Below are 24,337 nucleotides of genomic sequence, written 5' to 3'. Positions count from 1 at the left end.
GAAGGGGCTTTTCCCCTGGGAGTGACCGGCACTGACAACATTAGAAATGACCACATCAGAGGGACAGCTCAGGTGGACTGCTTTGGAGATGAAGCTGAGCAAGTTTGCACATGCATGTTGACAATGAAGTCGCCCGGCACAAGGAAAAGAGGAAGACCACACAGGACGTTCATAGATGTAGTAATGGAGGACACGCTGGTGTGACAGAAAAGGTTAGGGTGAGGTGGCCTTTTCTTCTTCTTAGTGCAGAAAGAAGAAGAAAATGTGACCTTATAGCTATAATGGTTATTTTGTAGAAAACCCCACTTTGAGCAGCGACGGCTAAGAAATGCCATTAAATGTTTACAGAAATTCTTTATGTAAATGTTGGCTCTACTGGGGGGATCTAAGTGCACTGTCAGTTTATTTACTCTTATGATTTTTTTTATTAAAGTAAGCTCGTTGAGATTTCTTATTTTTAATAATAACCTACTAGTTTTAAACACGCTATATTTCCGTGCAAATATAATGAAATGCCCACGAAACGTGCGGCATGTGAAAAAAGGTGTCCCCGGTTGTCATGTTACCGTCCCCAAACGACGCCACATGGGTGGCAGGAAAAGCAGTCGAAGCCGTGGTGCGGTCACAGCGGTCTCCTGCAGCATGGACAGCGACGATGAAAATGTAGAAGAGGTTGTAGAAGGTACGTAACCTCTGCCATTCATGCCGTGTACGCGTGAACGACTGCATTTGCACCGTGGAGAAGGTATTCTCAGCACTTTGGCTGAGTGGTGTCGATTGTCTTTAAACAAATCTTCATGAGTGGATCTGTCGGCGGGCCTGCTCGGGAGCTCGCAGCGCCAGGCCCTCTGTTTGACAAGGAGATCCGCCGGTCAGGCGCGTGAGGGCGGTGTGTGGGGTATTAGTGCTCCGCTGCCAGCGTGGCTGCTGTGTTTAGTCAGCAGGGCAGGAAGTGCAGAATGACACCAAATGTTACTTTTTGTTGTAGTGCTGCACTCGTTGCTGCGCGTCTTTGTTGTTAAACTAGCACCACCGTTACACGCGGGTTCTTTCTCCCTCGTTCAGAGGCTGGACTGAGATTTCACTGCGTCGGACTAAAGTAGTGCTGTCGCGTTAGGAGACCCGGGCTGAAAACTCCGCTGTGGCGCACACAGTGCTGAAAGCTACGGACCCGAAGCCCCCGTTAGCACGCAGCCCTCACAGAGCTAATCACAGTGCTCTTTCAAAGGAAACCGACTGGACACGCTGTAAGAAGTCAGAAGGTTTAAAAAGCTCCAACACCGCCGTAAAGGGTTTCTGCCCACCCCGACTAAATAACTGCCCTCAGAGGTTGAAACGGTTTAACCCGTTTCCCTGACTCAGTACTGCTTTGCACGTTGGAAGTCTGGCCTACTGAATTCTGCAAATACAACGGTATCGTGTTGCGCTGCTGTTTGTTTGCCTCATTTATATTCTAGCTGTAACTTAGTTTCATTTGCTGTAATCTCAGTTATCTACTCACTGTGAGTGAGTAACAATTATGTACGAATATGCTGTCAACCAAACTCTCACATAACACATATTAAGAAATGTTATTGTTACTTGGTGGTTGGTTAAAAGTGTGTCGAGTTATTATTGTTGAATTTATTTATTTCCAGGAGTGTTGTGATGTGATTAGCACGTGCAAATGAAGCTTTTATTTCCACTCCAGGGACGTACTGATGCTTCCTTTTGCAATAAAATAGATTTTAGTTGGTGTTTTGTCGCCAGCATTGCCGTTTCATTTCCTGACTGAAGTAAAATATTGTAACTGGTTCCGTGTGTCATTAACAACTAATGGGAACTGATTGAATTATTCTTCTGTTCGAGTTTTCTTTGAAAGGAACTTTAGTGCAATTAAACATAGAGGAACAACAGTGTTTGGTGTTTAATTGCATTAGAGCCTGACTGATTTATCAGCAGGCTGATGATATTTGCTGTTTGCCGGATTATCGATGGCTGATAAGAACCTATAAATCCAATAAAAAGAAGAGATGGGAGAAGCACTCAACAACTTTGAGTGTTGATGTTGCAGTTTGTCCATCAGAGGGCACTCTTCAACGTCATTGCTTTTTAATTTGCATTGTCACGATCTTATCACAAAACCTGTGATATTAGAAACCCGGGTTACTAAATCACCAAATATGAGTATCAGTCTTTAAAGAAACAAAAAAACAAACCTTGTATCAGTTGGGGTTTAATTTCTATCGCCGTGTGTAATGACCAAGTGTTTCTGCTGAGCTATGTCAGCGCCACTGAAGAAACCACCTGATGTAACCTGCACTGAACTTCTGGAACATTGAAGGATACTTTGTTTATTGTGAGGATTTTGAAAATAATGACCCATCTATGCTAAATAGACTTTAGGCATCATTTGGTTCATACTTTACAAATCACAACTGATGTTTTGGTTGGATGTAACGGTTAAAGCAAGAGGTTAACAAGTAAGTTGTTGGAGTAGACCGAGAGAGTAAAAAATAGAGATGTCACTGTTAGCAAAAGTGTCCAAAAACAAATTATTAGAGCTCTAGACTGACATGTCCTTTTAGCCAGGTGCCTCTGTAATCATCCACGGGTCTTGTTGCTGCTCCATGAGGGACGTGGCTAAAATGTAACAGTAGATACAGGAAGTGCTTTAGGCGTTTAAGAAAGGAGCTTGAGGACCTCAGCAGAAACCTTTACAGGCTTTATTTGTAGTACTCGTTTAAATCAGCTGAACATGCTTTGTTTAGTATTTTATGGTAGATCCATGAAAACAAATGGATGGGCCTATCTGGGATCTATTTCTATAACCTGATTTCATTAAAAACTCATCCTCATCACACTGAAACATTGTGTCTGCATGAACTTTCAGGTCCATTGGATGAAGATGGTCAGCCCCATGGTTTCTGCACTGTGACCTACTCGTCCAGTGATCGCTTTGAAGGACATTTCACCCATGGAGAGAAAAATGGCAAGGGCAAGTTCTTCTTCTTTGATGGAAGGTACTGTAAACATAACAAACTAAGGACTTAAATAATCTGTTAGGATCACTGATGGGGACGTAAATCTGACATTACTTGAATTAAAAACATTTACTATATCTGACCGCTGTCACTGCCAGATATGAAAGATGTATGTTCTGCATTTATCTGACAAACGCCTCATTATTGTGGATATATTGGTAATAATAAAAGAAAAGTACGATTATGCATGTGACAGCAGAGGACATGGCTTTGAGCAGCGGTCAGTTTCCTCCAAGGAGAAGAGTGTAACACTGCAGGAGCAGTCAGACGCAGGTATTGTGATAGTGTGCTGTGCGATAAGTGAACATCTGTGTTACTGCAGCTGTGTAATGGCACCTTTCCAAAGCTACATATGTATTTGCCAATAGAAGGTTTTGAGACTTACTTATTAATATTGTGTTAATGCATGTGTGCTTTTCAGTAGAAAAACAGAGTAAAGTTCTTGAGCATTACAGTTACAAACATTACTGGATTACAGGCAGCGGCATCAGAAGTAAACAAGAAAACAACTACTCTCCTCCTCCAAGTCCAAACATGCAGTACAACACATGACTGAGCGGCTTGCCCCGTAGATGGAATAGATTATTAATGGGACCATTGCAGATATACCAACACAGTCTGATTGTGGGCTGCCAGAAAACCTGTGACCAAACCTGTCCGATGTAATTACAAAACCATCACAGATGTAATTTCCTTTTAAAACTACCCCTAAAATTGTCGTGCAGTATACATTGAGTTATTTTATGCCATACCACCACTACCTCTCTCAAAACAATACCGCAGAAATGTGAAAAAGTTTTGTTTGTTCTTTTTTAATAAATGATATCATATGGCTGATATAATGATAATATTATGTTGTACTTTTTAGAATGTCAGCACTGGTTTTGTTTTTCAGGATTAAAGTTTGTCCTGAATAAGAAGGAACAGTTAGACAAACCTCAGAAAGAAATACTGGAGACATAAATAACCTTTGTCTGGCCCTATTCACCTTGAAGATTGAATTTAGACTTCAAATGTAAAAATCTTAATTGCAGTTGTCCTTCTTTTCCCTCTCACAGCACTTTAGAGGGGTTCTATGTAGATGATGCTCTGCAGGGCCAAGGAGTGTACACCTACGAAGATGGGGGCGTCCTCAACGGGACATATGTGGACGGAGAGCTTAATGGGCCTGCTCAGGAGTTCGATGGCGAGGGTCACCTGGTGTTCAAGGGCCAGTACAAAGGCAACAACCGCTGTGGGGAATGCTGGGTCTACTACCCTGTGAGTCAGCTTACTGTCTAACTTCTGCTTATACAGAACATAGCAGAAGTATTTCTAACCATGTGTATTGTGCATGTTGGCGTGTACTGTGGTGCGTCTAGGACAGAGGCTGTGTGTTTGGGGAGGTAAACGAGGACGGGGAAATGACTGGTGACTCTGTAGCGTATATCTACCCTGACGGTCGAACGGCTCTATATGGAAGCTTTGTGGATGGGGAGCTCATTGAGGCCCAACTTGCTGCTGTCATCTCCAACCAGACTGGGAGACCACGCTTCGAAATCAGCCCCAATAGTAAGGAGTGATGCCAACGTCCACATTTGTTTGTCGAGACTTTTGTTCAGGAGTTGATGCATTTAATAAGAAATTGCCCTTTTCCTAAAATTGATTATGTTGGATTTTCAAGATGCAAAAGGCTAAAGCGTTAATAGATGTGAATAAATAATAATACATTTATTATCAAGAAACTGTGTTATGGTATAATGCATGATGACATGGATTGTTTCAGTGCAATGTAATATACTGGAAACGTAATGATAGAAACCTCAATCATGTGCACGGGCAAGCTGTTAAATTGTTTAGCAGTTTAATAGCTTGCAGCTTGACAAATGGACCAGACTAAAACATCCCATTTCATAATTTGTACTCCCTGTGTGAAAGTCTCTCCTTTGCATTTTGCTGCACTCTGCCTGGACAGCTTTACTTTCTGCTCCTACCAGGTTTAAGAAGATTAACATATAACCAAGTTCACGGTCCATGGATGCTAATATGAAAGTTTTCGGTTGAGCCAAATTGTGAAACTGTGTTAAAACCTACAAGAGCTGATCTTATGTTCTTGAAAGCTTCCCCTTAAAGTTCTAAAGGATTTATTAAAACTGCTTTAAGTTATACACTAACTTCTTCACATCATCACTAAGTGCTGCTCCTCTCTCAGCTGGTCAGTGTCCAGAAACGTGAGACACAACGACTATTAATATTTAGGCTAGTTGCAAGAGCCGAAAGCCAACAGGAGCCATGGATGCAACCGTTTATTTAAGCTGGCTAATGTGACTGAACAGTTCTGAGATATATGTAGAGGAATTACTGTCACTTTGGTATCATTCTAATTGAAGTTTGTTTTTTTACATTTCACTCATTAACCAGTGCTGCCTTGCATGTGCTGTCCACCACCCATGCTCGTGTCATTTCCTCTGGCCCTGGTTAATATGGTTCCACTTGTATTTCATGGAGAAAGGCCTGTGGTTAAAGAATCCCACTAATCTGACAATCTTCTTTTACAGGTCCTGTGTACTCGTATGACAAATCCACATCCACCTGTATCGCCACCCATACTCTGCTTCCAGATCCTTATGAGAGCCAAAGGTAGATACGTTTTATAGGAATCCTGACCAATCACATTGTTCCTCTTGAATTCGTGGTCAGTATTTCATTGTCTTACCCCTGCCTCTGTTTGTCAGAGTGTTTGTGGCAGACTCTACAATCAGAGGAGCAGGACAGGGACTTTTCGCCAAGACAGATGCTGAGGCCAACACTGTGATGGCTTTTTACAATGGAGTACGCATCACCCACTCTGAGGTATGAAACACAGACCACAAACAACGCACCAAGGTCATTAAGAGTCATCATGTAGCAATTTCAAATATCCAGTGGCCTTGAGGTTTCCATTGATGAAGAATGGACCCACTATCGTTGTACCCCATATACCACACCAAACCATCACTTTTGTAGTTCCAACAGTCTTGGAGGGATCCATCCAGTGTGGGTTAGTGTCAGACCAATAGCGGTGGTTTTGTTTGTTAACACCATTCACATAGAAGTTTGTCTCATCACTGAACAAAATCTTCTGCGTGAACTGAGGGTCCTGTTCCAGTTTTTGTTTTGCCCATTCTGCAAATTCTGTGGCCGATCTGGGTCATCCTCGCTGAGATGCTGCAGCAGCTGGAGTTTGTAAGGGTGCCATTTGTGAGTAGCTGATATCCGCCGAAGGGATGTTGGACTAATGCCACTCTCCAGTGACAGCGGCGAGTGCTACGCTGTGGGCTCTTGCTGAATGAAGCTAGGACAGCCACTGATGTTTCTTCATTAGTGACAGTTTTCTTGCGTCCACATTTTGGCAAATCCAACACTGAACCAGTTTCACCAAACTTAGCAAGCAGTTTGCTAACTGCAGCATGGGAGATGGGTGGTCTCGTAGGGGGTCTTGCATTGAAATCTTCTGCAATGACCTGGTTACTGCGTTCACCAGATATCAACACAATTTCGATCCTCATGTGTTAACCTCTTCGACATGTCAATGGCTGTGAACAAAGAGAAACTTGTAAATAACTCATGAAAGAATAAAGTTACATTGAAACCAAGCACACCATTGTTGTGACATTACCAATAAGTTTGATGTGTCACATGGTCCTCTTCCTATTGAAGAAACAAAAGTTGTATCCAAGATGGCCGACTTCTAAATGGCCACCATGGTCACCACCCATCTTGAGGAGTTTGCCCCTCACATATACTAATGTGCCACAAACAGGACTTTAATACCACCAACCATTCCCATGTTGTTACGCTGTATCCATATGAATGACCCACCCTGTAGAATTATCCCCATTAAATGCGCTTGTGTTTTCTTTGTGTTTTTATCCGTGACTCATCAGGTGGACAGCAGGGACTGGGCACTGAATGGAAACACAATTTCACTCGATGAGGATACCGTGATTGACGTCCCTCAGCCATTTGGCCAGACGGACAGATACTGCGCGTCTCTGGGTCATAAAGCAAACCACTCTTTCATCCCCAACTGCAAATATGACCCGTGAGTATAAGCTGACAGGTTGACCAGCAGAGTCTGACATTTAAAAAAAAGAAGCCTGATGTGATTACAAATTGAACAGAAATAACCTCACTCAGACCAGCTGAAGACTTTCTGTAGTCATGCACCACCAATGTTGTTACTGCTCCCGAAGACATCAAGCAATCTTTGATGAGTTATACAGAAGGGAATTATTTTTAATAGAACTGTTTTTCCTCAGCTAGATCAGTGGTTCTCAAACCTTTTCATCATTCCCCACACATTCACGCCCCATCGAAGCAAAACAGTGACAGAAAGCTGCAACTTTATTTAGATAACAAAGTCATTCACAATGAATCCTTCAGTAATTTTTGTTTTAAACAAACAACTTTCATTTAACTATTTGAGGCTTTTGTCACTAGACTGCTTCATTAGTCTGCAGCACTTCTTCAAAAACGCAACAAGTTAAATAGAACGTGAACATTGCCAAACATGGAAAAATAAAGTTCAGTCTTAGTTTTATTAAAGAAAAGAAATCCAGAAACTTGTTCACAGAGATGAAAACATATAATTCAGTGAGAGTTTAATACTCTTCACTCTTAGTGGCTGCAGTGAGCCTGTTTCTGACTGCAGAGCTGTGCTGGGGCATGGTCTGCAGCTGCAGGGGAGACGGGCACACCTGATCAAGCCGATCACGCCAATCCCCAATCATGCCTCGCTGGCTTAAAACTGAATGAACTGGGTCCTGTTGTTGTTGATGTGTGTAGGCTGTAGCACAAAAGCTGCAGCCCAGTGTGTTAGTGGACAGCTGCAATAAGAAGTATACTGAAAATGTGAACACGTGGTCGGGTCTCTCGTGACCCAGTCCTGGTTTTCGGCACCACTGTAAACGATGCACGACAGACCCGACCACGTGTTCACGCTTTTCAGTGCACTTCTTCTTCTTCTTCTTATGGACACACGGCTGCAGCTTTCAGCAGATGTGCATATTATTAATCCTAATTAATTATAAATTTCTTTGTTCTGCCGTAAAAGTTAGTTCAGCGCGACTTTTCTGCCAGGTAACTTGTGCCCCACCTGTCAGAACTGAGAACCACGGAGACAGTTTGAACAGTTCAGTGGTCATGCTGTCTTAATAACACACAGTGTCGTATAGTGGGGCTGGAGCCGTTTTCAGCTGTCGGTAGGTGAACAGTGAGCCATAGCCTGGACAGTGAACACCTGATTTGCATGTGGTTATTCCCCTTCCAGTAACAGCAAGTTAAAGATCAAGAGAGAAAAAAGTACATGTACCCCGCTTTAACCCCCTAACAGCAATGGTCCCATTAATGTTGTTATGGAAAATATCACATCAGCACCAGCAGTGGATTCTTTGGTTTTGGTTTTTTTGGGGGGCTAGTCAGTGTAAGGAGGCTAATGCTATATTCATATATACCTCTTGACACAGGTTGCAGTTATTCTGTGTAGTTGGCCACACTTGTACAAAGATGACAAACGATACAGCTGCTCAGGAAAGCCTGAGCTAAGAACTCATTGAACTAGCGACATGTAGTGATTTGATTATTTTATTTTACTAAGCTTCAAATGACAAAAAGCTAACTTAGCATGTGAGCACTGTCAAGTTTTAAAGTTAAACCAGTAGTTGTTTTTATAAGCAAATATTAGCATTAGCAGCTTATATCTCATCTGTGTAGAGTAAACACTGAGTTCAGGGTCATCAATCAACCATCATTACTCTCATCATGCACACATTTATTTATTTACGTGTTCGTCTTTGTAAACCAGCAAGGTTTCTTTCCAGGAGCAGGTGCTTAGAGCATTGTTTGCCATCCCATTCAATAAAATAACCGTTGTACCATTCATGTGGAAGCTCCGTGTATTCTATCCTTGTGTTAGCCTGCGTTAGCCTGCTGCACCATCTGAGAGTACAATGTAGAAGTCTCTAAAACACAAAGTTAGATGCTTTGAGAATAAATTCAGGCACCTGTTTACTTTAGTTAACTTTAGTTAACTATTTTAAACAACACTTTCAGTCACTGCCACTTAGGGCAGTGGGTGATTCTAATAGGACCAGTCCATGGTACATCCTGCCTCCGGCCCTGTCTCATATCACCTTTCCTACACCAAAAATGTTCCAAAGATTTGCCCCGAGACCCAGTAATATACTAAGCATCTAACTTGTGGTACCATGACAGACGTCACTGTAGCATATCTCACAATGAAATCACAAAGTAGTGTTTCTTGCCTGACTTTGTGCATTTGTGTTTATCCTGGGTTTGCACAGGTTTGTCCATCCTCGTTTTGGGCCAATCAAGTGCATCCGAACCTTGAGGGCTGTGCAAAAAGATGAGGAGCTAACGGTTGCCTACGGTTACGATCACCAGCCAACTGGAAAAAATGGCCCGGAGGCTCCTGATTGGTACAAGCGAGAGCTAGAGGCGTTTGAGCAGAGAGGAGGGGCTCCTACTGGACAGTGAGATTGCAGATGAATACCTCTGGACAATGAAAACGTTCCCCTCTACCTGTGCTACCACCTTACAAGACTGCTGGAGCATTGTGGCAATTGATATTAGAGAAATATTTGCAAAGTTACCAAGTTTAGTATTCAAATGGAATACTACTTGAGCAATTCAGGATGATTGGAGGCCTCTCTCAGGCCAAAGAAACACAAGAACTATGCAAGAAACCAAATGATATTAGAGGAGACACATCTGTGGCTGGAGGCGCCGCTCTGTCTGACATCCTCTTCATCACACACACCCTCATTCAAGTCAAGATTTCTGTGCAATGATGACTTCCTTCAGTTTCCACTGTCTGAATCCTCACTCACTGTATGTGTCTTCTAGCTGCTGTTTACCTAACAGAGCTCCCCTCCAAACACCACTATTTGGACCCCACAGTCTTTGTGTCATCTGTTGCAAACTGTTCAGCCCACACTTCATTTGCACTAATTTACGTATCCCAATCTATACATTTCATAAAGTGTAACTTGACAGATCTGTTTACTTGCCGTACAGGATAAACATCGCAGTGGCTAATTTATTTCTAAGATCTGAAGTGGTTAGGTACTGTACGCCCTGAGCTTTGTAAAGGGCGTTTCTAATCCAAGAACTTTGGGAGAAAATAATGGACTGTCTGCCATTACTCACCTGTGAGCTTGTTTCACTTTTCTAACCAAACTATCTGTGTGCATATGCTCTCGGAAATAAAAGTACAAGGTAAGGAAACCCAGTCTGCATGCATCATCATCTTAAGACACAAGAATGGAAAGTTTCGACTTTTTTTGTTTTAATTTTTAATTGGTAGAATCTCCTGTAGCAGCAACGACCCCCATAACATCGCTGCTGATTTATAAAACGATGAGGACAGACTATTGACGAGTTCTCATCCTCTCTTTACCCATGTGCTCATTATCCTGTGTCCTGATTTATCACATCAGCCAAAACAGCGCTATCATTAATATTTTAATGTTTACAAAAACACAAATACAGTCACTGAAGAAAACAAGTTTTCACCGCTCTGGTTTCAGATGTCCAGGAGGCTACTTGGTAAACATGAAAGTAAATCTTGGCTTCCATATTTTTATTCCTTGACTCTAGCTTTGTGTGATTCACAGTTTACTTGCGTACTTGTAATAAGAGCCGTGTGCCGGACATCATACAGGTGCACGAATAGAAAGACTGTTTGGATCCTAAAGGTTTGGTTCGTGTGGATTAGGTGTAGATATCACAAAGAAAATCATGATCAAGATCTTAAAGATAACCTGTAAACACACACTCACGGTGTACAAGAACAGCTTCTTACTGCAGCAAAACAATGTTCTGTAAACTTCTCCATAAAGCTACTTGTGCAATAACCATTAACCTGACAGAGATGAGAGATGGATCAAAATGTTGTCTAAATCGGGAAAGTCTGGGGCCTCCAAAGCAAGTTTTATTTCAGGGAAAAGCCTAGCTTCTTCTATGCAACGTGTCTTATCGATTTAATTGATTATCGTGGCTCAAAAGTCCACACAGTTGAGAGGATCGCTGTTTTCAGAGTCCATCCATTTTCGTTCCTGGTTTTGCCCATCGTTGTGCAGCTTAGGAGACCGGGCCGGTCGCAGGGCTGAAAGTCTTTGGACCGTGGAGAGCACGGACACTCCACGCCGAAAGGACCGGGCTGGATTTAAGGTCAGGAGCTTCCACAGTGTGCGTGTTAAACCTGCAGTGAGGGTGGGGCTTGGCTGCCCACGGTCCAGACTCTGGACTCGGAAATCCCTTCCTGCTCTCCACCTGCCGCCGGGCACAGGTTAATGGATAAACTTCCTACCTGCTGAACCAACATCGAGATCCGTCGAGTGCCCGGAAGATTCACTTTACCCGATAAAAGGGCCGTCGGACGAGAACAACAACGACACAGGTGTCGGTAGCGGGACTCATGTTTCTGAAAGCCGCTGCGAGCATCAAAGTAACTTCAGGTTTCCACCGTCGAGCAGCTCCACTTTTCTTCTGACCAGAGTTGGCACACGAAGGACTTCAGGGTGCTTTGCGTCGGGTTAGCACCCGGACATGGACCGGTACAGGTACTTTATTTTTAACCAGAAGGGCGTGCTCGGCCTCGGTATCCTCCAGGTGGCTTGTGCTGGTCTCTGTGTGGTCTGCGGGCTCATGGACGCTGTTTTTCGCAAGGACACTCCGCTGAGTACCACCAGGACGCCGCTGTGGGGAGGACTGGTGAGACTAACGGGCATTCAGTATAACACAAACCCGCAGGACACCTGCCTGTTCGGGTATAAAACTAAACGGGTTTCGTCACTTAGATCTCCCGCTAGGATCCTTGTTTTGTCATCACTTTTCTTCTTTTGACCAAAGCTTTAGGCAACGAGTCTAGCGTTCTCTCCGTGAGAAATACACGGAGGATTTCCGCGTGAACAGTGTTAAAGACTTTCTCCCTGCATTTTAAACTGTGTCACTTTCTTTAGATCATGGCCTCTCCAGGTGTGCTGGCGCTGTTTGCCTCCCAGAGGAAGAACCCAGTACTGGTCAGTGTGATGGTTGCCATTTATTCTTGACTGATAACATCAGCAGGACTTTTAGAATGAATGACCGTGTCCGTTTCTCTGGAAAACAAGCAAACAAAAATAACAAGTAACACAACTAACAAGAAAATAAAAATAAAAAGATTCCGCAAAGTAGTCGGAGTAAATTCAGAGTTGTACTTTAGTTAAGGTGTTGGTGCATCTCTCACATTCGCATTAAAGGCCAACCATGCACCTTTGCTGAACTCATCTGTTATTTGATGCCTGGCCACCATTGTTATGTTTGGCCCCCACACTGCACTCTGAGCACTACAGCCAGTGAAACTTCACACAGATACAAGTGTGTGATGGGTGTTACTTCAGCAGCCCTGTCACAATAAAGAACCGTTTAAGGACCTCTGGTTAAAACTTGGATTTGGGCCTTTCCTCACCTGCCAACCTGCTAATGTTTACATATTAAATCTGCCACCAGCAGGTTCCTGTTCAGTCCATCAACAGGGCTTTGGACTAAAAATAAATTATTTGGATTATGATGGTCAAGGATGCAAGGGACCAGGTGAGGTAGATGCAGATGGTCCAGTGTGGAAGAAGAAAGTTTATGATGTACTTAATTTATTTTCCTCTTCAGACAACATGTTCTCTAATCGAACTCTAACAAACCGATACCCCGCCCTACACCTAATTCTAAACCAATACAAAACTCATACAGCTCTTTGGAGCGCTGTAAGAACCAGCCAGACTGTATTCACTTTCTAAAAATGTCCTTTCTCCAATGGTTTGAAACTCAAACTTGGCTTCATTAAAAGGTAGTCGTACACACATAAGCACAGAGTCCTCTTTCTTTGGCTGAACTTGTGTGTCTGTCCTCAGGTGAGTGTGATGGTGGTGGCCTCAGGCCTGTCTGTTTTGGCTGCAATCATCATATCAAGTTACTCCTGTCTGACCCTCACCTATGGGCAGGAGGATAAAGAGGTCTTCCATCACCACAACAGTCCTGAAGTGGTAACCTGCACACACACAATCACTGTTTTAATCAGTGACTCATTTCTTGACGAAGTCAGTTGTAGTAAATAAGACCTGGTTGCATTTCATCAAGAACTAACAGGTCCTGCTGTTGTGAATGACCAGCTTGAGGTGCTTTTACACAACGAGTTTCAGGAACTTTAACTTCTCAAGATCATCTGCAGGGGTAAAGTGGTTGAAACATTCAGGAAAATACGTTCAATCCCTGTCTGCTCCAGTCTGCATGCCAAATATCCTTTGGGAAGATACTGACCCCAGGTTGCTCTCCAGTACATCCATCGGAGTGTGAATGTGTGTGAATGTTAGATAAGAAGTGCTTGTGCAAATGGGTGAATGAGGCAAGTTGCTTTGAGTGCTCAGAGTAGAAAGTGTTATAGGAACAGGTCCATTTATCATGTTCCGGAGGTCTCCAATTATTTTAGATGTGACACTGGTCACCTGCATCTCCTGCACAGTTACTTGTGCAGGAACCTAGCATAACCTTTCTGAATGTCCTGACACATTAATGTTGTTCAGCAAACAAACGAATCAAATTCCATGTTTGGGGTTTTTTGTTGTTGTTGTTTTTCTGTTCCTCTGAGTGGGTTGATGATTTACATATTTACCAGCAGCTCATGTTAGCATGCCTTTAAGCTCACATCTTCCAACAATGTCAGAGGCGTCCTATTGGAGAGGGAAACCTTGCTATGCGCTCTCCTGATGTGATCTTGACTCACATCAGCAGCACTTCTGGCCAGCTGTTTCGCAGTAGTGCAGACACTAGGATGAAGCATGGATGTGTGAGTTGGTGTTGCTGCTAAGGATGTGGGACGTCAGTGCTGCCTGTCTGTCACATCCTGATGTTTTTTTATATGCCCTCCTTTGTACGACTCTATATATGCAGACTTATCCACAGTTCATGGAAGTTGATTACACACAAACATGTCTTGTGGCTTTCCAGTTTTGTTTTGTTTTTGGGTAGTTTGCTGAAATGTGTAACAAAAATGTCCAACACATGGAGGGATAAATAAATGTGCAGCTTTTTGTTTCGGTGCTGGTGTTTTAGAGAGATAATTTCACTCTGATCTCCCCCCATTTCTTTATTACACACACACTTCATGGCTGTAACATTGTTCGTCTCCCTGCACAGACGTTTGTGCTTCATCGGATGGTGAAAGGTGCCAACGCCACCATCCTGCTAACCTGCGCCATCAGCCTGGTTTTCTCCTCTGTCATCGGCTACATGGGCTGTCGCAGCATCCCCTTGTGTGCCTGCTATGATGCCAGAACTGGACTGGTAAGGACAGCATAGTAAAAACTCATAACATGTTTTCATCTCAAATTATTTATTTAGAATGAACAAAAAACACAAAGGTCAAATTTACTCTAATGTGCTGTAATTGTAAGGAACAAGAACCCTGAAAGTCATGATTTCATTTGAAAACGCTAAGATTAAAGCAACATGATAACCCTCACATTAAAATATGAGTAACAGTGTATTTCAGAGGAAGACAACTCTGGTTTTTAACTAAAGAAAAACATGAACTAATAACACGTGCAGAATGTTTTTATGTTGCAAACATACTTGGACAAAGACACGGGTCAGGACTAAATGTGTTTGCCACACAGATTTAAACAAAAAAAGAAGCTACCTATGGTTGTTTTCGTAGGATTGTCCACATTCACTAAGGAGCTGCTAACATTAGCCTAAAATATTAGTTACAGCTTGCTAGTTCCAGCATAGCTCCGCATGTTTCCAGACTAGATGCTGCAGATTTTGGTCCATACTGACAGTTGCAGCAGTTGCTATAGATTTGCCATTTGCACATCCCTGATGCAAATCTCCCACTCTGCCACATCCCTGTAATGGATTGAGGTGTGGTGACTGTGGAGGTGATTTGAGTGCAGCGAACTCGGTGTTACTGAGCTGTTTGAGATGAGCTTTGTGACGCTGTGCAGCCATCAGAAGATGAGCACACTGAAAGACGACATGGTCAGCTTCATTTATAACGAGTCTCCAAAAGTGTCTCCACCATTACAAGTGGCACCAGCATCCTGAGGAGCAGCTGAAAGCCAGGATGGAGCCGTGCGCAGTTGATAACATTTTGGTGAGTCACTGTGACCTGATCGGCTCATAGGAGCAGCACCCAACGGCGTCTTCTGCTTTAGCCCGTTTGATTCAAAGTTCAACAAGGCTGTGCTTTCTGAGATTCTCTTCGCCACACCTTGGTCATAACGGGTGCTTATTTGAGTTCACGTTGCATCAGTGTCAGATTGAAATAGTCTGGCTCTGATCTCTGGCATCAACAGGGAAGTGCAGCACACTATACATTTACATCAAAAGGGCTTTGGACAGGCGTACCTAATGAAGCGGATCCTAAATGTTTGCAGGAAAATGGCCCAGCTGTTTGAGCTGGTTTATTGATTGTGCGATATCAGCAAGCGCTCTCTGATTAGTTTAACGTCTCATTACAAAGTGCTGTGAATTTCCCAACTGTGGGACTAATAAAGCCTATCTTATCTTACGCGTCTTATGATTATTTTCAAAATGATGGTTCCAGTTGGAGTAAACAAGGCAATTAAGGCCAGATATGATTAAGGGTGGGCGTTGTGGTTGTCAGGTTGCTGCCATATAAGTCCAGCGTGTCTTCATTTCTTAGTTGGGTCCACCCCTTGGTTCTCATGTCCAGTTTCCTAAAACCAAGCTGGTGACGTCTTTAAAAAAACCCTTTACTAACCAGTGTGACATAATCACAGTGGGGTTCCCACGAGGCCACACCTGGATGTTCTGTTTTCACTTCAGTTTGTTCACTATGTGTCGTGTGTGTGTTTTCAGGAGAGCCTGGTTCCTCAGTGTGATCCCGGGGACACGGAGATGTGCACTTTGCAGAGTAAGCTTTAAATGTGGATCCTGTGTTAGGAAATTTTCTCAATAATCAAGGTGAACCCAGCATATAACATTTTAATGTGGTGGATTTAGGTTAAGTGTGTGTTGGTGTTTTATCACCAAACAATGATAACAAAGAAAGAAATTTCAGACACTACTCAGGAAATCTCACCATGAAGCCTCTGACAGAGAATGAGACAATCGTGTACAATGAAGCAGCAGGTTCAAAGGTCACGGGGGCATCCACATTAGTGTGCTGCTCTGTCAGGTTTGTGTAGCAGTGTGCCTGATTGGTCTCTAGTGGTAAAAGGAAGTAGCATGAGCACTCTTCCTCTGAAACATATTCATTAATCTTTTTTCTTGTACTTGTCACATGAAGCATTGTGGGAGGGGCTTGAATCTAATCTGCAAAACAACAGCATCGTTTTTCTGATGCCAAACAACATAGGCTGAGCGGGCCACCATTATGATCCAGAGACTTCTAATAAACGTCCCACCCATTAACTAGTCGCGCCTTTATGCACCACAAACTCAGGGGACCTAAGTCTCGCCCGTGTTTCTGTTTTTTGTTGTCCAACTCTCAGCAGTCCTGTAATGAAGTTCTCATGTGTGTCCAGCAGGAGGAGACAACAGGCTGTTTAACTCTCCAGCTCAAACGACTCACAAAGACGATCCAGAAGAAGAGGAGGGTTCCTCCAACCTGCCCCCATACAGCAGACTGACCTGACACCATGCCTGTTGGGGACTTCATACTCCTGCTTGCTTCCTTCTGACTGCAGGTTCATTATATTTAAAGCTAAAGTCTATGGGTTTACTTCTGAGCACAGGCAGAGGCGGAATTACATAATTCAAGTGAAGCTCAAGATGCCAAGTCTTGAAAAACAGGACTTTTTACAGATCTGTTGGAGAGACACGAATTGTTGCGCTGTGGGAGTTTCTTTTGGTTAATGGCCTCACAATTCCACAGTCAGACTCATTTAAACTTGCCAAAGCCTGAACACCTGTGTGTGCGTCGTGTCAGTACTTTCATGTTTAATTCTTTTTACGCTGTGTGAATGACTTTTGCTCTGACTTAATATATTTGATATGTATGCATTAAATACAAATTGGACTGAACTGTTGGAGAGCTGAAACATTATTGCACATAAAACCACAGAATCTCCCTTTTTCTCCACCAGTTTAATGGATTTAATTCATTTCTTTCGGCCCATTTACAGTAAGATATACAGCAATCCTGTCTTGCATCTTTAAAGAACAAAAGTAAACCAAAGGAAGTTACAGTAGAGCCCAGTGTGAAGGCGGACTTGGAATGAAAACAAAGGACACTTTGCGAACAGAAAAAAGCAGCCGAGCCCACAACAATTAAAACCCACGCAGTGCCCACCCCCCCCCCCCCCCCCCCCCCATTCCAGTCACATCACTGACAGGCTCCACAGATGCTTGGGCTGTGAACAGCAAGTCCTGAGAGAAAGTGGTGTTTTCATTTACTGTGTGTCTCTAGTGTACCAGCTGTGGTCAGACATGCACAAACTGACACAAAGCCACAAAATGACTCTATGGACACCAGCAAAGGGGCCGTCGCTGCTTGTGGACGGAATGATGGCATTTATTGTAGAATGCTGCCAGACATGCTTAGTATTATATCACAAGCTTATGTGTAATCTAAGTAGCGGATGTAGACATTACTCCACATGTTAAGACACCTGAGCGACGCACTATGAAGTAGGGAAATCCAAGGTCAGCGCAATGTCTGCAATAACAATTTGCCTGATAGTTAATTTTCCCTTTTTTGTAAAGAAAAAACTATTTAAAACTTGAGTCCCGGGTATTTAACCCTTTGATGAACTGTCCTCTTGGAGGTGGTTCCAGAGCAGATTCACATCTCTAGGTCACGCTAGCCAAGGTGTCAATCCTTCATCAGGCGTCCCCCCCTCCCCACCATCCTGTGAGTTGTTATGGTCACACAGACAAAGGTGTGAGTGAGGGCTTAATGACCTGGGAGGGGATCTGAAGAATGCATCGTGGGTGGATGATGGCTGGCGTCACCGCCACCACATTGATACATACTTAACTTATTTGTTTTAATCATCTGATTGGCCAGCAGAATTGTACCCTACACATAAAAAGCAGTATTTAACCAGTATTTCCCGTAAAGGTTCCCGTTTGACTGACTGAGCACATTCCTTATATGTCATTGCTCCTGAATTACAGACAAGATTAGGAATTGGAAAAGCAATAGCGCCATATTTTTGTGGGGCATCTTAGAACATTAGCATCAATCTAAAATGTTTCAAAAAGCCAAAGGTTTTTCAAGATTTATCGATATCTTAACAAAAATGTATTTAAATTTATTTATTAAGCTATAGGTCCTGTTACATTTTATATTCCTGGCAACTTCTGCAATGCCACAATCTCAGTGTTCATCAGCAGGGTATTTAGTCCCAGTTTTTATGTTATAGGAAAACTACAGATCTTGTTTCAGGAAGCAAATCCATTCAAAAACAAAAACCTGGAGAAAAGAGAGTGAAACAGTGCTAGCTCTTTTCAGACTGTGGTACTCTATTGCAGTATACAAAGGTTCATTTAAAGGCCTAATAATAACAACTGCTGCACACAGACTGTACATACATAGTGAAACAAAAACAGAGGAAATTAGCAAACTAGATTAGCAGCTAGATGGTAGCCATGATTTCCTGGATATTTTAGCTCCAATTATGAGGAGCTATATTAAGGCCTGACATGAAAAAGACTTGATCATTTCCTCACCTTTTATTGGCACAATGTTTCAGTAAAGGTGCGAAAGATAATACCATTTGTTAACTGTCCGCTAATGCTAATGCTACGTTTACAAACAATTTATTAGCAAAGATTTTGCTCAAAAAACAAATTTGAGTTGTCTCGTAATTATGTGGATGGTTTTGTGCTTCCCTGGGACATTTATCAGGACATTAAGTACCAAGTATATCTACTGGTAGCTGTGGTTAGCAATGACTGTACATGCACTGAAAACACCTTAGCAGTTTCCCCCACTGTTACGAGGAACAGGAAGTGGATTAATATCGTTTTCTCTGAAGCAGCTTCAGCTGTAAAAATAAAAGTGAGCTGACACAGACGGGAGTGGTTCACTAGGTGCGATGCCAGTAGCAGACATCACGGCATGAACTTGATGTTGAATCTTTTTGTTTGGCTGGAAAAGATGTGATGAATTGGTCATAATGGACACATGATTGTTGTACATGCTCCCAGACCCTGCTGTGGTTTGAGGTTGTCCTAATAATTGACAAATAGCTAAAATTTGCCTTTAACTTTACGATACCACTCTGTAAAACTGTCATTGAAGTAATCATACTTCTTTACTTTCCATCTACTCTTAATATTAAACAAACTTCACTTCGGCATAATAATAAAGTTCATATAGTAGGAGGAAAAAGAAAGGTTGTCCATAACTCAATGAATCAGCCCAAAACCGAGTGGAAAAAACTCCACTTTTTCTATAAAAAGTCAATAATGTGGATATTGTTCCCTCCATGCATTTCATTCCAATTTAGTATTTCAGTGAACTCGTTATGATTAAGTTACACACAGAATATTAATATAAGTGGACAATTTTTTGATCACTGGAGTAAAAGCAACAGGATTTAAAGGCACCCTGTGAAGTTTTCAACTCATAGTTGTAGCCGCTGTTTTTAACGGTCTGCACACTCTGCTAGCACGCGCCCGTTTCTGCTTCTTATAATTAACTTTAGCATTAATGGTGATAACAAGCTAAGAAAGCAAGCAGTTCAGCAAAAACACCCTCAGCTTCTGGAGGGCGACCAATCAGAAGAAAGTGTATGAACAGAGGGGATACACTGGAAATTCAAAGTCCCAGGAATAAAGAATTAAATGTAGTGTTACTTGAGAAAAGTTAGTCTGATGGTGTCCCAGAATAGAAACATAGACCGTGGACTGGGAAGACCAGATCCCATGTGAAATATTCAGAATACTGCATCTGCATATTCACACTCAACATAAACAAAGAGTGAAAATACTATTTAGATGCAAACTTCACATGGAGCCTTTGATGAGACAACTAAAACCAGCCACCTGTGGAGTGTTACACCCACGAGGGGGGCAGAGATAACATGACCAACACCTTTAAGATAATGCAGTCTACAAACATTATAATACCACAGTGACACCGCTCTTCTAACATACAGTCTAATTAAACGGCATGTAGTGCATTACTTTGTAAAGTGCTCTGTTATTTTGACCCTACATATCTGCCTCTACTGAAGGAGTTAAACGAATAATTACTGATTTAATATCAGATTTTTGGCCCCAGTTTTCCAATCATTCATTGGCACAGTTCATTTCCGTGAACCCTGCCAATCCTAGACAGTCACATACTGCCTCAAATGGTTATAAGTCAGTTAAGCACAAGCAGTGAACTAATATATCCTCTACTGGAAACATTCATCTGTTGTTCTGATTGTGAAGCCATTTTTTAAGAACAATTTTCTCTTTTTTGACATCCGTTCTTCGCTCTGCCCCGTCTGCCTCCAACCTCATCAGCCATCAGCCACCTTGGGCCGAGCTCGTCTCCTTCTATCCTCTCCGTTAGCCTATCTCAGCAGCTGGTGCAGCCCCAGCTCCTGGTCCCGTCCCCCCCATCATCCTGCCCCCTGTTTAGGTTGATGGTTCCCCCTGATGCCTCAGGGGGCTGGCTGAGCACCAGGGGCTTCTGAGACTTCAGCTTATGGGCGACTGTCATGAAAATAGCCTCGACATGGTCACTATTTCCATAGTTTCTGTCTCCTTGGCTGTTGGGATTCTTTGCAGATGTCTCAAACAGCGGCATGGAGTGGGCGTCTGCGAACTGTTGAGCCAAGTCCGTGTTTACTTGCACGGAGTCTTGGAGGTCACACTTGTTTCCGACCAAGATCCTGGGTACCTCTGTGCCCAGTGCATGCTGCTTGCACTCTTCGATCCAAGCAGGGAGGCTGTGGAAGCTGGCAGCGTTGGTGATGTCATAGACAAAGACAACAGCGTGCACGTTGCGGTAGTAGTGCTGCACCATGGACTTCCTGAAACGCTCCTGGCCTGCAGTGTCCCACAGCTGGATCTGTACGAGACAATACAGAAGTGAAATCCTGCCAGAAGACAAGCAGTGATGTCATTTACTCACAAATTACATTCATTATTATAATAAGATTATTATTATTATACCGTTTTTCTAATCTTACTGACTGCTCCAAGTGGTTTTAGTTAGAACAGTCCAAACTAGAACTGTGTTTTTATCCATATTATTGTGTCACTAAGTTCTACTGTCAGCCAAAAACCATTACAAACACAACACTGACACACTGTTTCTACATTGTTGCAGGTCTCATGATCTGTGCATCAGTATTAGAAATTAGGGAAGAGTCAGTTAGTCTTGAAATGTGGCTGTCATTGTTAATGCCAGTTAACTGAATTAACTGCCAACTGGAGATACAACAGCAGCTGTTCTTATTGTATTACTTCCTATGATGACGTATGTGTCGCTGGCACTCCTGTAGTGCAGTGCCTGCAATTGTGCAGCCACAGCAAATGAAGCCCTTTACGATCACACTTATGCAACACAGAAATCCAAATATCTGTGCAGATCATTGATGCAGCTAGCTCATTAACTGAAATACCTGGTCTAAATATGTGTTCAAAGTTCTTTCTCTTATAAAGACCCCCCCCCCCCCCAAAAAAAGGTCACATTAAGTGGTACATTGTTTTAAAGTGAGCGCAGTGGAATAGGCGAGGTTAAACATTGGCCACACAAACATACATTTGAGTGGATTTAGGAGCCATTAAAATCTTTGATAATCAAGTCATGTTTTAAATGTTGTAGGAATGTGTGGCACTTTGTAAATATTACTGAAAACAGATTCGTTTGTAAAGAGTGGCTAATGTTAGCAAAGCTAGCAACAGCAACCTTTCCTTCTTTACAGGCTCACAACTGTACAGACAAAATCAACATGGTGTGGACCAAACTGTTGAGGCAGTAGAGTGCAGTAAAAAAAATTAGAATCACAATTGACAGAACATTTTACTCAACTCGATTAACATTCTTTTATACGCTTGTCTTCCTGCATGGTCAGTGACTGTGTAATGCTTATCTATAGCCATTTTCCACTAGTACCTACTCCGGTCGGCTCGACTCGACTCTGTTGTTAGGGTTTTCCATTAGCTGGTACTACCTGGTACAAGATACCTTTTTAGTACCTTCTCGGTTGGGGTTCCATACCAGCCAGGTGGTCTGAAAATGTGACGTCAACAGACTGCATACCAAATATTGGCTAGTCAGTGGCACCACTTCTAAAACCAGATCAAAGTGAGGTTATTGTACTTGCTCCTAAAAATCTTAGAAATATGGTATCTAAGCAGGTTCTTACTCCGGATGGCATTACCTTGGCCTCCAGTAACGCTGTGAGGAACCTTGGAGTCATTTTTGACCAGGACATGTCCTTCAAACAAACTTCAAACAAATATGTAGGACTGCTTTCTTCATTGTGTGTAATGTGTGCACCAACATCTCTAAAATCAGAAATATCCTGTCTCAGAGTGACGCTGAAAAACTAGCTCGTGCATTTATTACTTGCAGGCTGGACGACTGTAATTCATTATTATCAGGAAGTCCTAAAAACTCCCTGAAAAGCCTTCAGCTAATCCAAAATGCTGCAGCAAGAGTCCTGACAGGGACTAGAAAGAGAGCAGATTTCTCCTGTTTTGGCTTCCTGTTAAATCCAGAATTCAAAATCCTGCTCCTCACATACAAGGTCTTAAATAATCAGGCCCCATCTTATCTTAATGACCTTGTAGTAGAGTTGGATGTCTCGAGACTGGTCTTGGTCTTGAGAAAACTTTTACGTGGTCTTGGTCTTGTCTCAGTCTTGCTGTCTCAGATCGACATAGTGCTCCAATCCCTCCATATTGTGGCCAATCACATGCGAGGATATAGGATAATATCATTATGTGAAAAACAGAGAGGGTGAGAGACGCGACAGTCAAGTGGAGCGTGCGTCTGTCCTCTCGGTAAGTCTTGGTATTGGTCCTGGTTTAGGCGGTCTTGACTACAAGTCTACCTTATAGTAACATATATTTTTTAAACCTGGCAACGAGGCTTTATAAATAACAACGTGGCCCCCACATGTGACAAATAGCCATAGACTAAGCAATAGGTATATCATTGCTCAACGTCCTCCATTGTTGTGGTGTTCACAACAAATGACATCACAGGACTTTTGGCCAGTTCGTGGACGAGTTGAAAATTCCGACTTCAACTGGAAAACACTACATGATTTAAAGGAGACAGAATTTAGAAAGAAAAGATGGGCAAGAGTACTTCAATTAGATCTTCTGAATGTTGGTTTTCATTTAATATCGATTAAGTGCCCATGGCTGATGTCACGATGACTACGTCCATCGTTTATATACAGTCTGTAATCACTTGCCTACAGATGAGAACTTGTAACAAGGATTAAATAGTGCTGTTTCAAAGTGACCATCCAAATGATCCTAATGACCTGCACATCAGGGTTGGTATCCAGTGAGGTCGAAGTAAAACATGTCCCAAGTACTACAGAAGGCATTTTTTATATAGCTGCTGCAGTGGACCTGATCAGAGGCCCACTGATAAGACCTGCCACTAGCTGTCAATCACCATATAGCATAAACCGTTTTGTGTTGTCGTTGAACCTTGAAGTCCAGCCAAGACACCCTGAGGAACTGGATGTGTAACAATGAAGCTCCTCTGCAGTACACACCTTGATATTTTCGCCGTCAATCTCGACCAGTCTCTCCCTGAAGTCCACCCCGATCGTGGCCTCGGTCTTCTCGGGGAACTTGCCGGCACAAAAGCGGTAAGTGAGACAGGTCTTCCCGACCCCGGAGTCCCCGATGACGATGATTTTGAAGATGCGGGTCCTCGGCGGTGGAAGACTGGAGCTCGTCAGGGAGCTGGAGAATTCAGCTGACGACCCGCTCTCCGCCATATCACAACGAAGAGCTGGACGACTCTGGGCCCAGTGTCCACTAGCTGTCAGTTATCAGGCTCCACTGCAGCTACTGCTCGGTCTGAACTCAGGCGGTTACAGGACGAGAAGAGCAGCTGCTGCGTGAGCCATCTTTAGAAAATGTCAATGTATACACTGATCTTTGTCTCTAAACGAGCGCATCCCTGTAAACACTCCTATCCGCAGCCTACCTAGGAAGACACGTTCAACGTAGTCCAAACAACGTGGCGTCTCGCGAGATTGTATTTTACGTGAGGTTCATGTCCAGTGAGAAATAATGTAAAAATGAACTTCATATAAGAAACCTCTAATCACTAAAAAAGGACACTGAATTTAACC

General features: G+C 42.9%; 3 protein-coding genes across 6 annotated transcripts; 2 read left to right on the top strand and 1 right to left on the bottom strand.

The window, feature by feature from the left end:
- Window positions 1-527: 527 nt before the first annotated feature.
- On the top strand, window positions 528-10,289 carry setd7 (SET domain containing 7, histone lysine methyltransferase). The gene is made up of 8 exons (XM_004553568.6): window positions 528-682; window positions 2,873-3,002; window positions 4,082-4,283; window positions 4,385-4,574; window positions 5,561-5,642; window positions 5,738-5,855; window positions 6,929-7,086; window positions 9,347-10,289. The coding sequence occupies exons 1-8, from the start codon at window positions 586-588 to the stop codon at window positions 9,537-9,539; spliced, it is 1,170 nt and encodes a 389-aa protein (XP_004553625.2). The 5' UTR covers window positions 528-585; the 3' UTR covers window positions 9,540-10,289.
- Window positions 10,290-11,088: 799 nt separating this feature from the next.
- On the top strand, window positions 11,089-17,087 carry zgc:113425 (uncharacterized). Of its 4 annotated transcripts, none has more exons than XM_012919777.5 (6): window positions 11,089-11,777; window positions 12,026-12,085; window positions 12,953-13,084; window positions 14,235-14,381; window positions 15,921-16,025; window positions 16,592-17,087. In XM_012919777.5, exons 1-5 carry the CDS (start codon window positions 11,613-11,615, stop codon window positions 15,984-15,986), a joined length of 570 nt encoding a protein of 189 aa, XP_012775231.2. In that variant the 5' UTR covers window positions 11,089-11,612; the 3' UTR covers window positions 15,987-16,025; window positions 16,592-17,087. The 4 variants fall into 4 exon arrangements, with proteins under 4 accessions (XP_012775231.2, XP_004553626.2, XP_004553627.2 ...); XM_004553569.4 differs by having other exon boundaries at window positions 11,090-11,777; window positions 15,921-15,975; XM_014411463.3 differs by having other exon boundaries at window positions 11,091-11,777; window positions 15,921-15,975; window positions 16,589-17,087.
- A 452-nt stretch (window positions 17,088-17,539) lies between these two features.
- On the bottom strand, window positions 17,540-24,270 carry rab33ba (RAB33B, member RAS oncogene family a). The gene is made up of 2 exons (XM_004553567.4): window positions 23,750-24,270; window positions 17,540-21,075 (listed from the first exon to the last, which is right to left on the bottom strand). The coding sequence occupies exons 1-2, from the start codon at window positions 23,975-23,977 to the stop codon at window positions 20,581-20,583; spliced, it is 723 nt and encodes a 240-aa protein (XP_004553624.1). The 5' UTR covers window positions 23,978-24,270; the 3' UTR covers window positions 17,540-20,580.
- Window positions 24,271-24,337: the final 67 nt, after the last annotated feature.

The sequence above is a fragment of the Maylandia zebra genome, linkage group LG2 (assembly GCF_041146795.1).
Source record: "Maylandia zebra isolate NMK-2024a linkage group LG2, Mzebra_GT3a, whole genome shotgun sequence".
NCBI classification, from domain to species: Eukaryota; Metazoa; Chordata; class Actinopteri; order Cichliformes; family Cichlidae; genus Maylandia; species Maylandia zebra.
The sequence above is the reverse complement of the archived record's forward strand: the minus strand, read 5'-3'. Positions and strand labels throughout refer to the sequence as shown.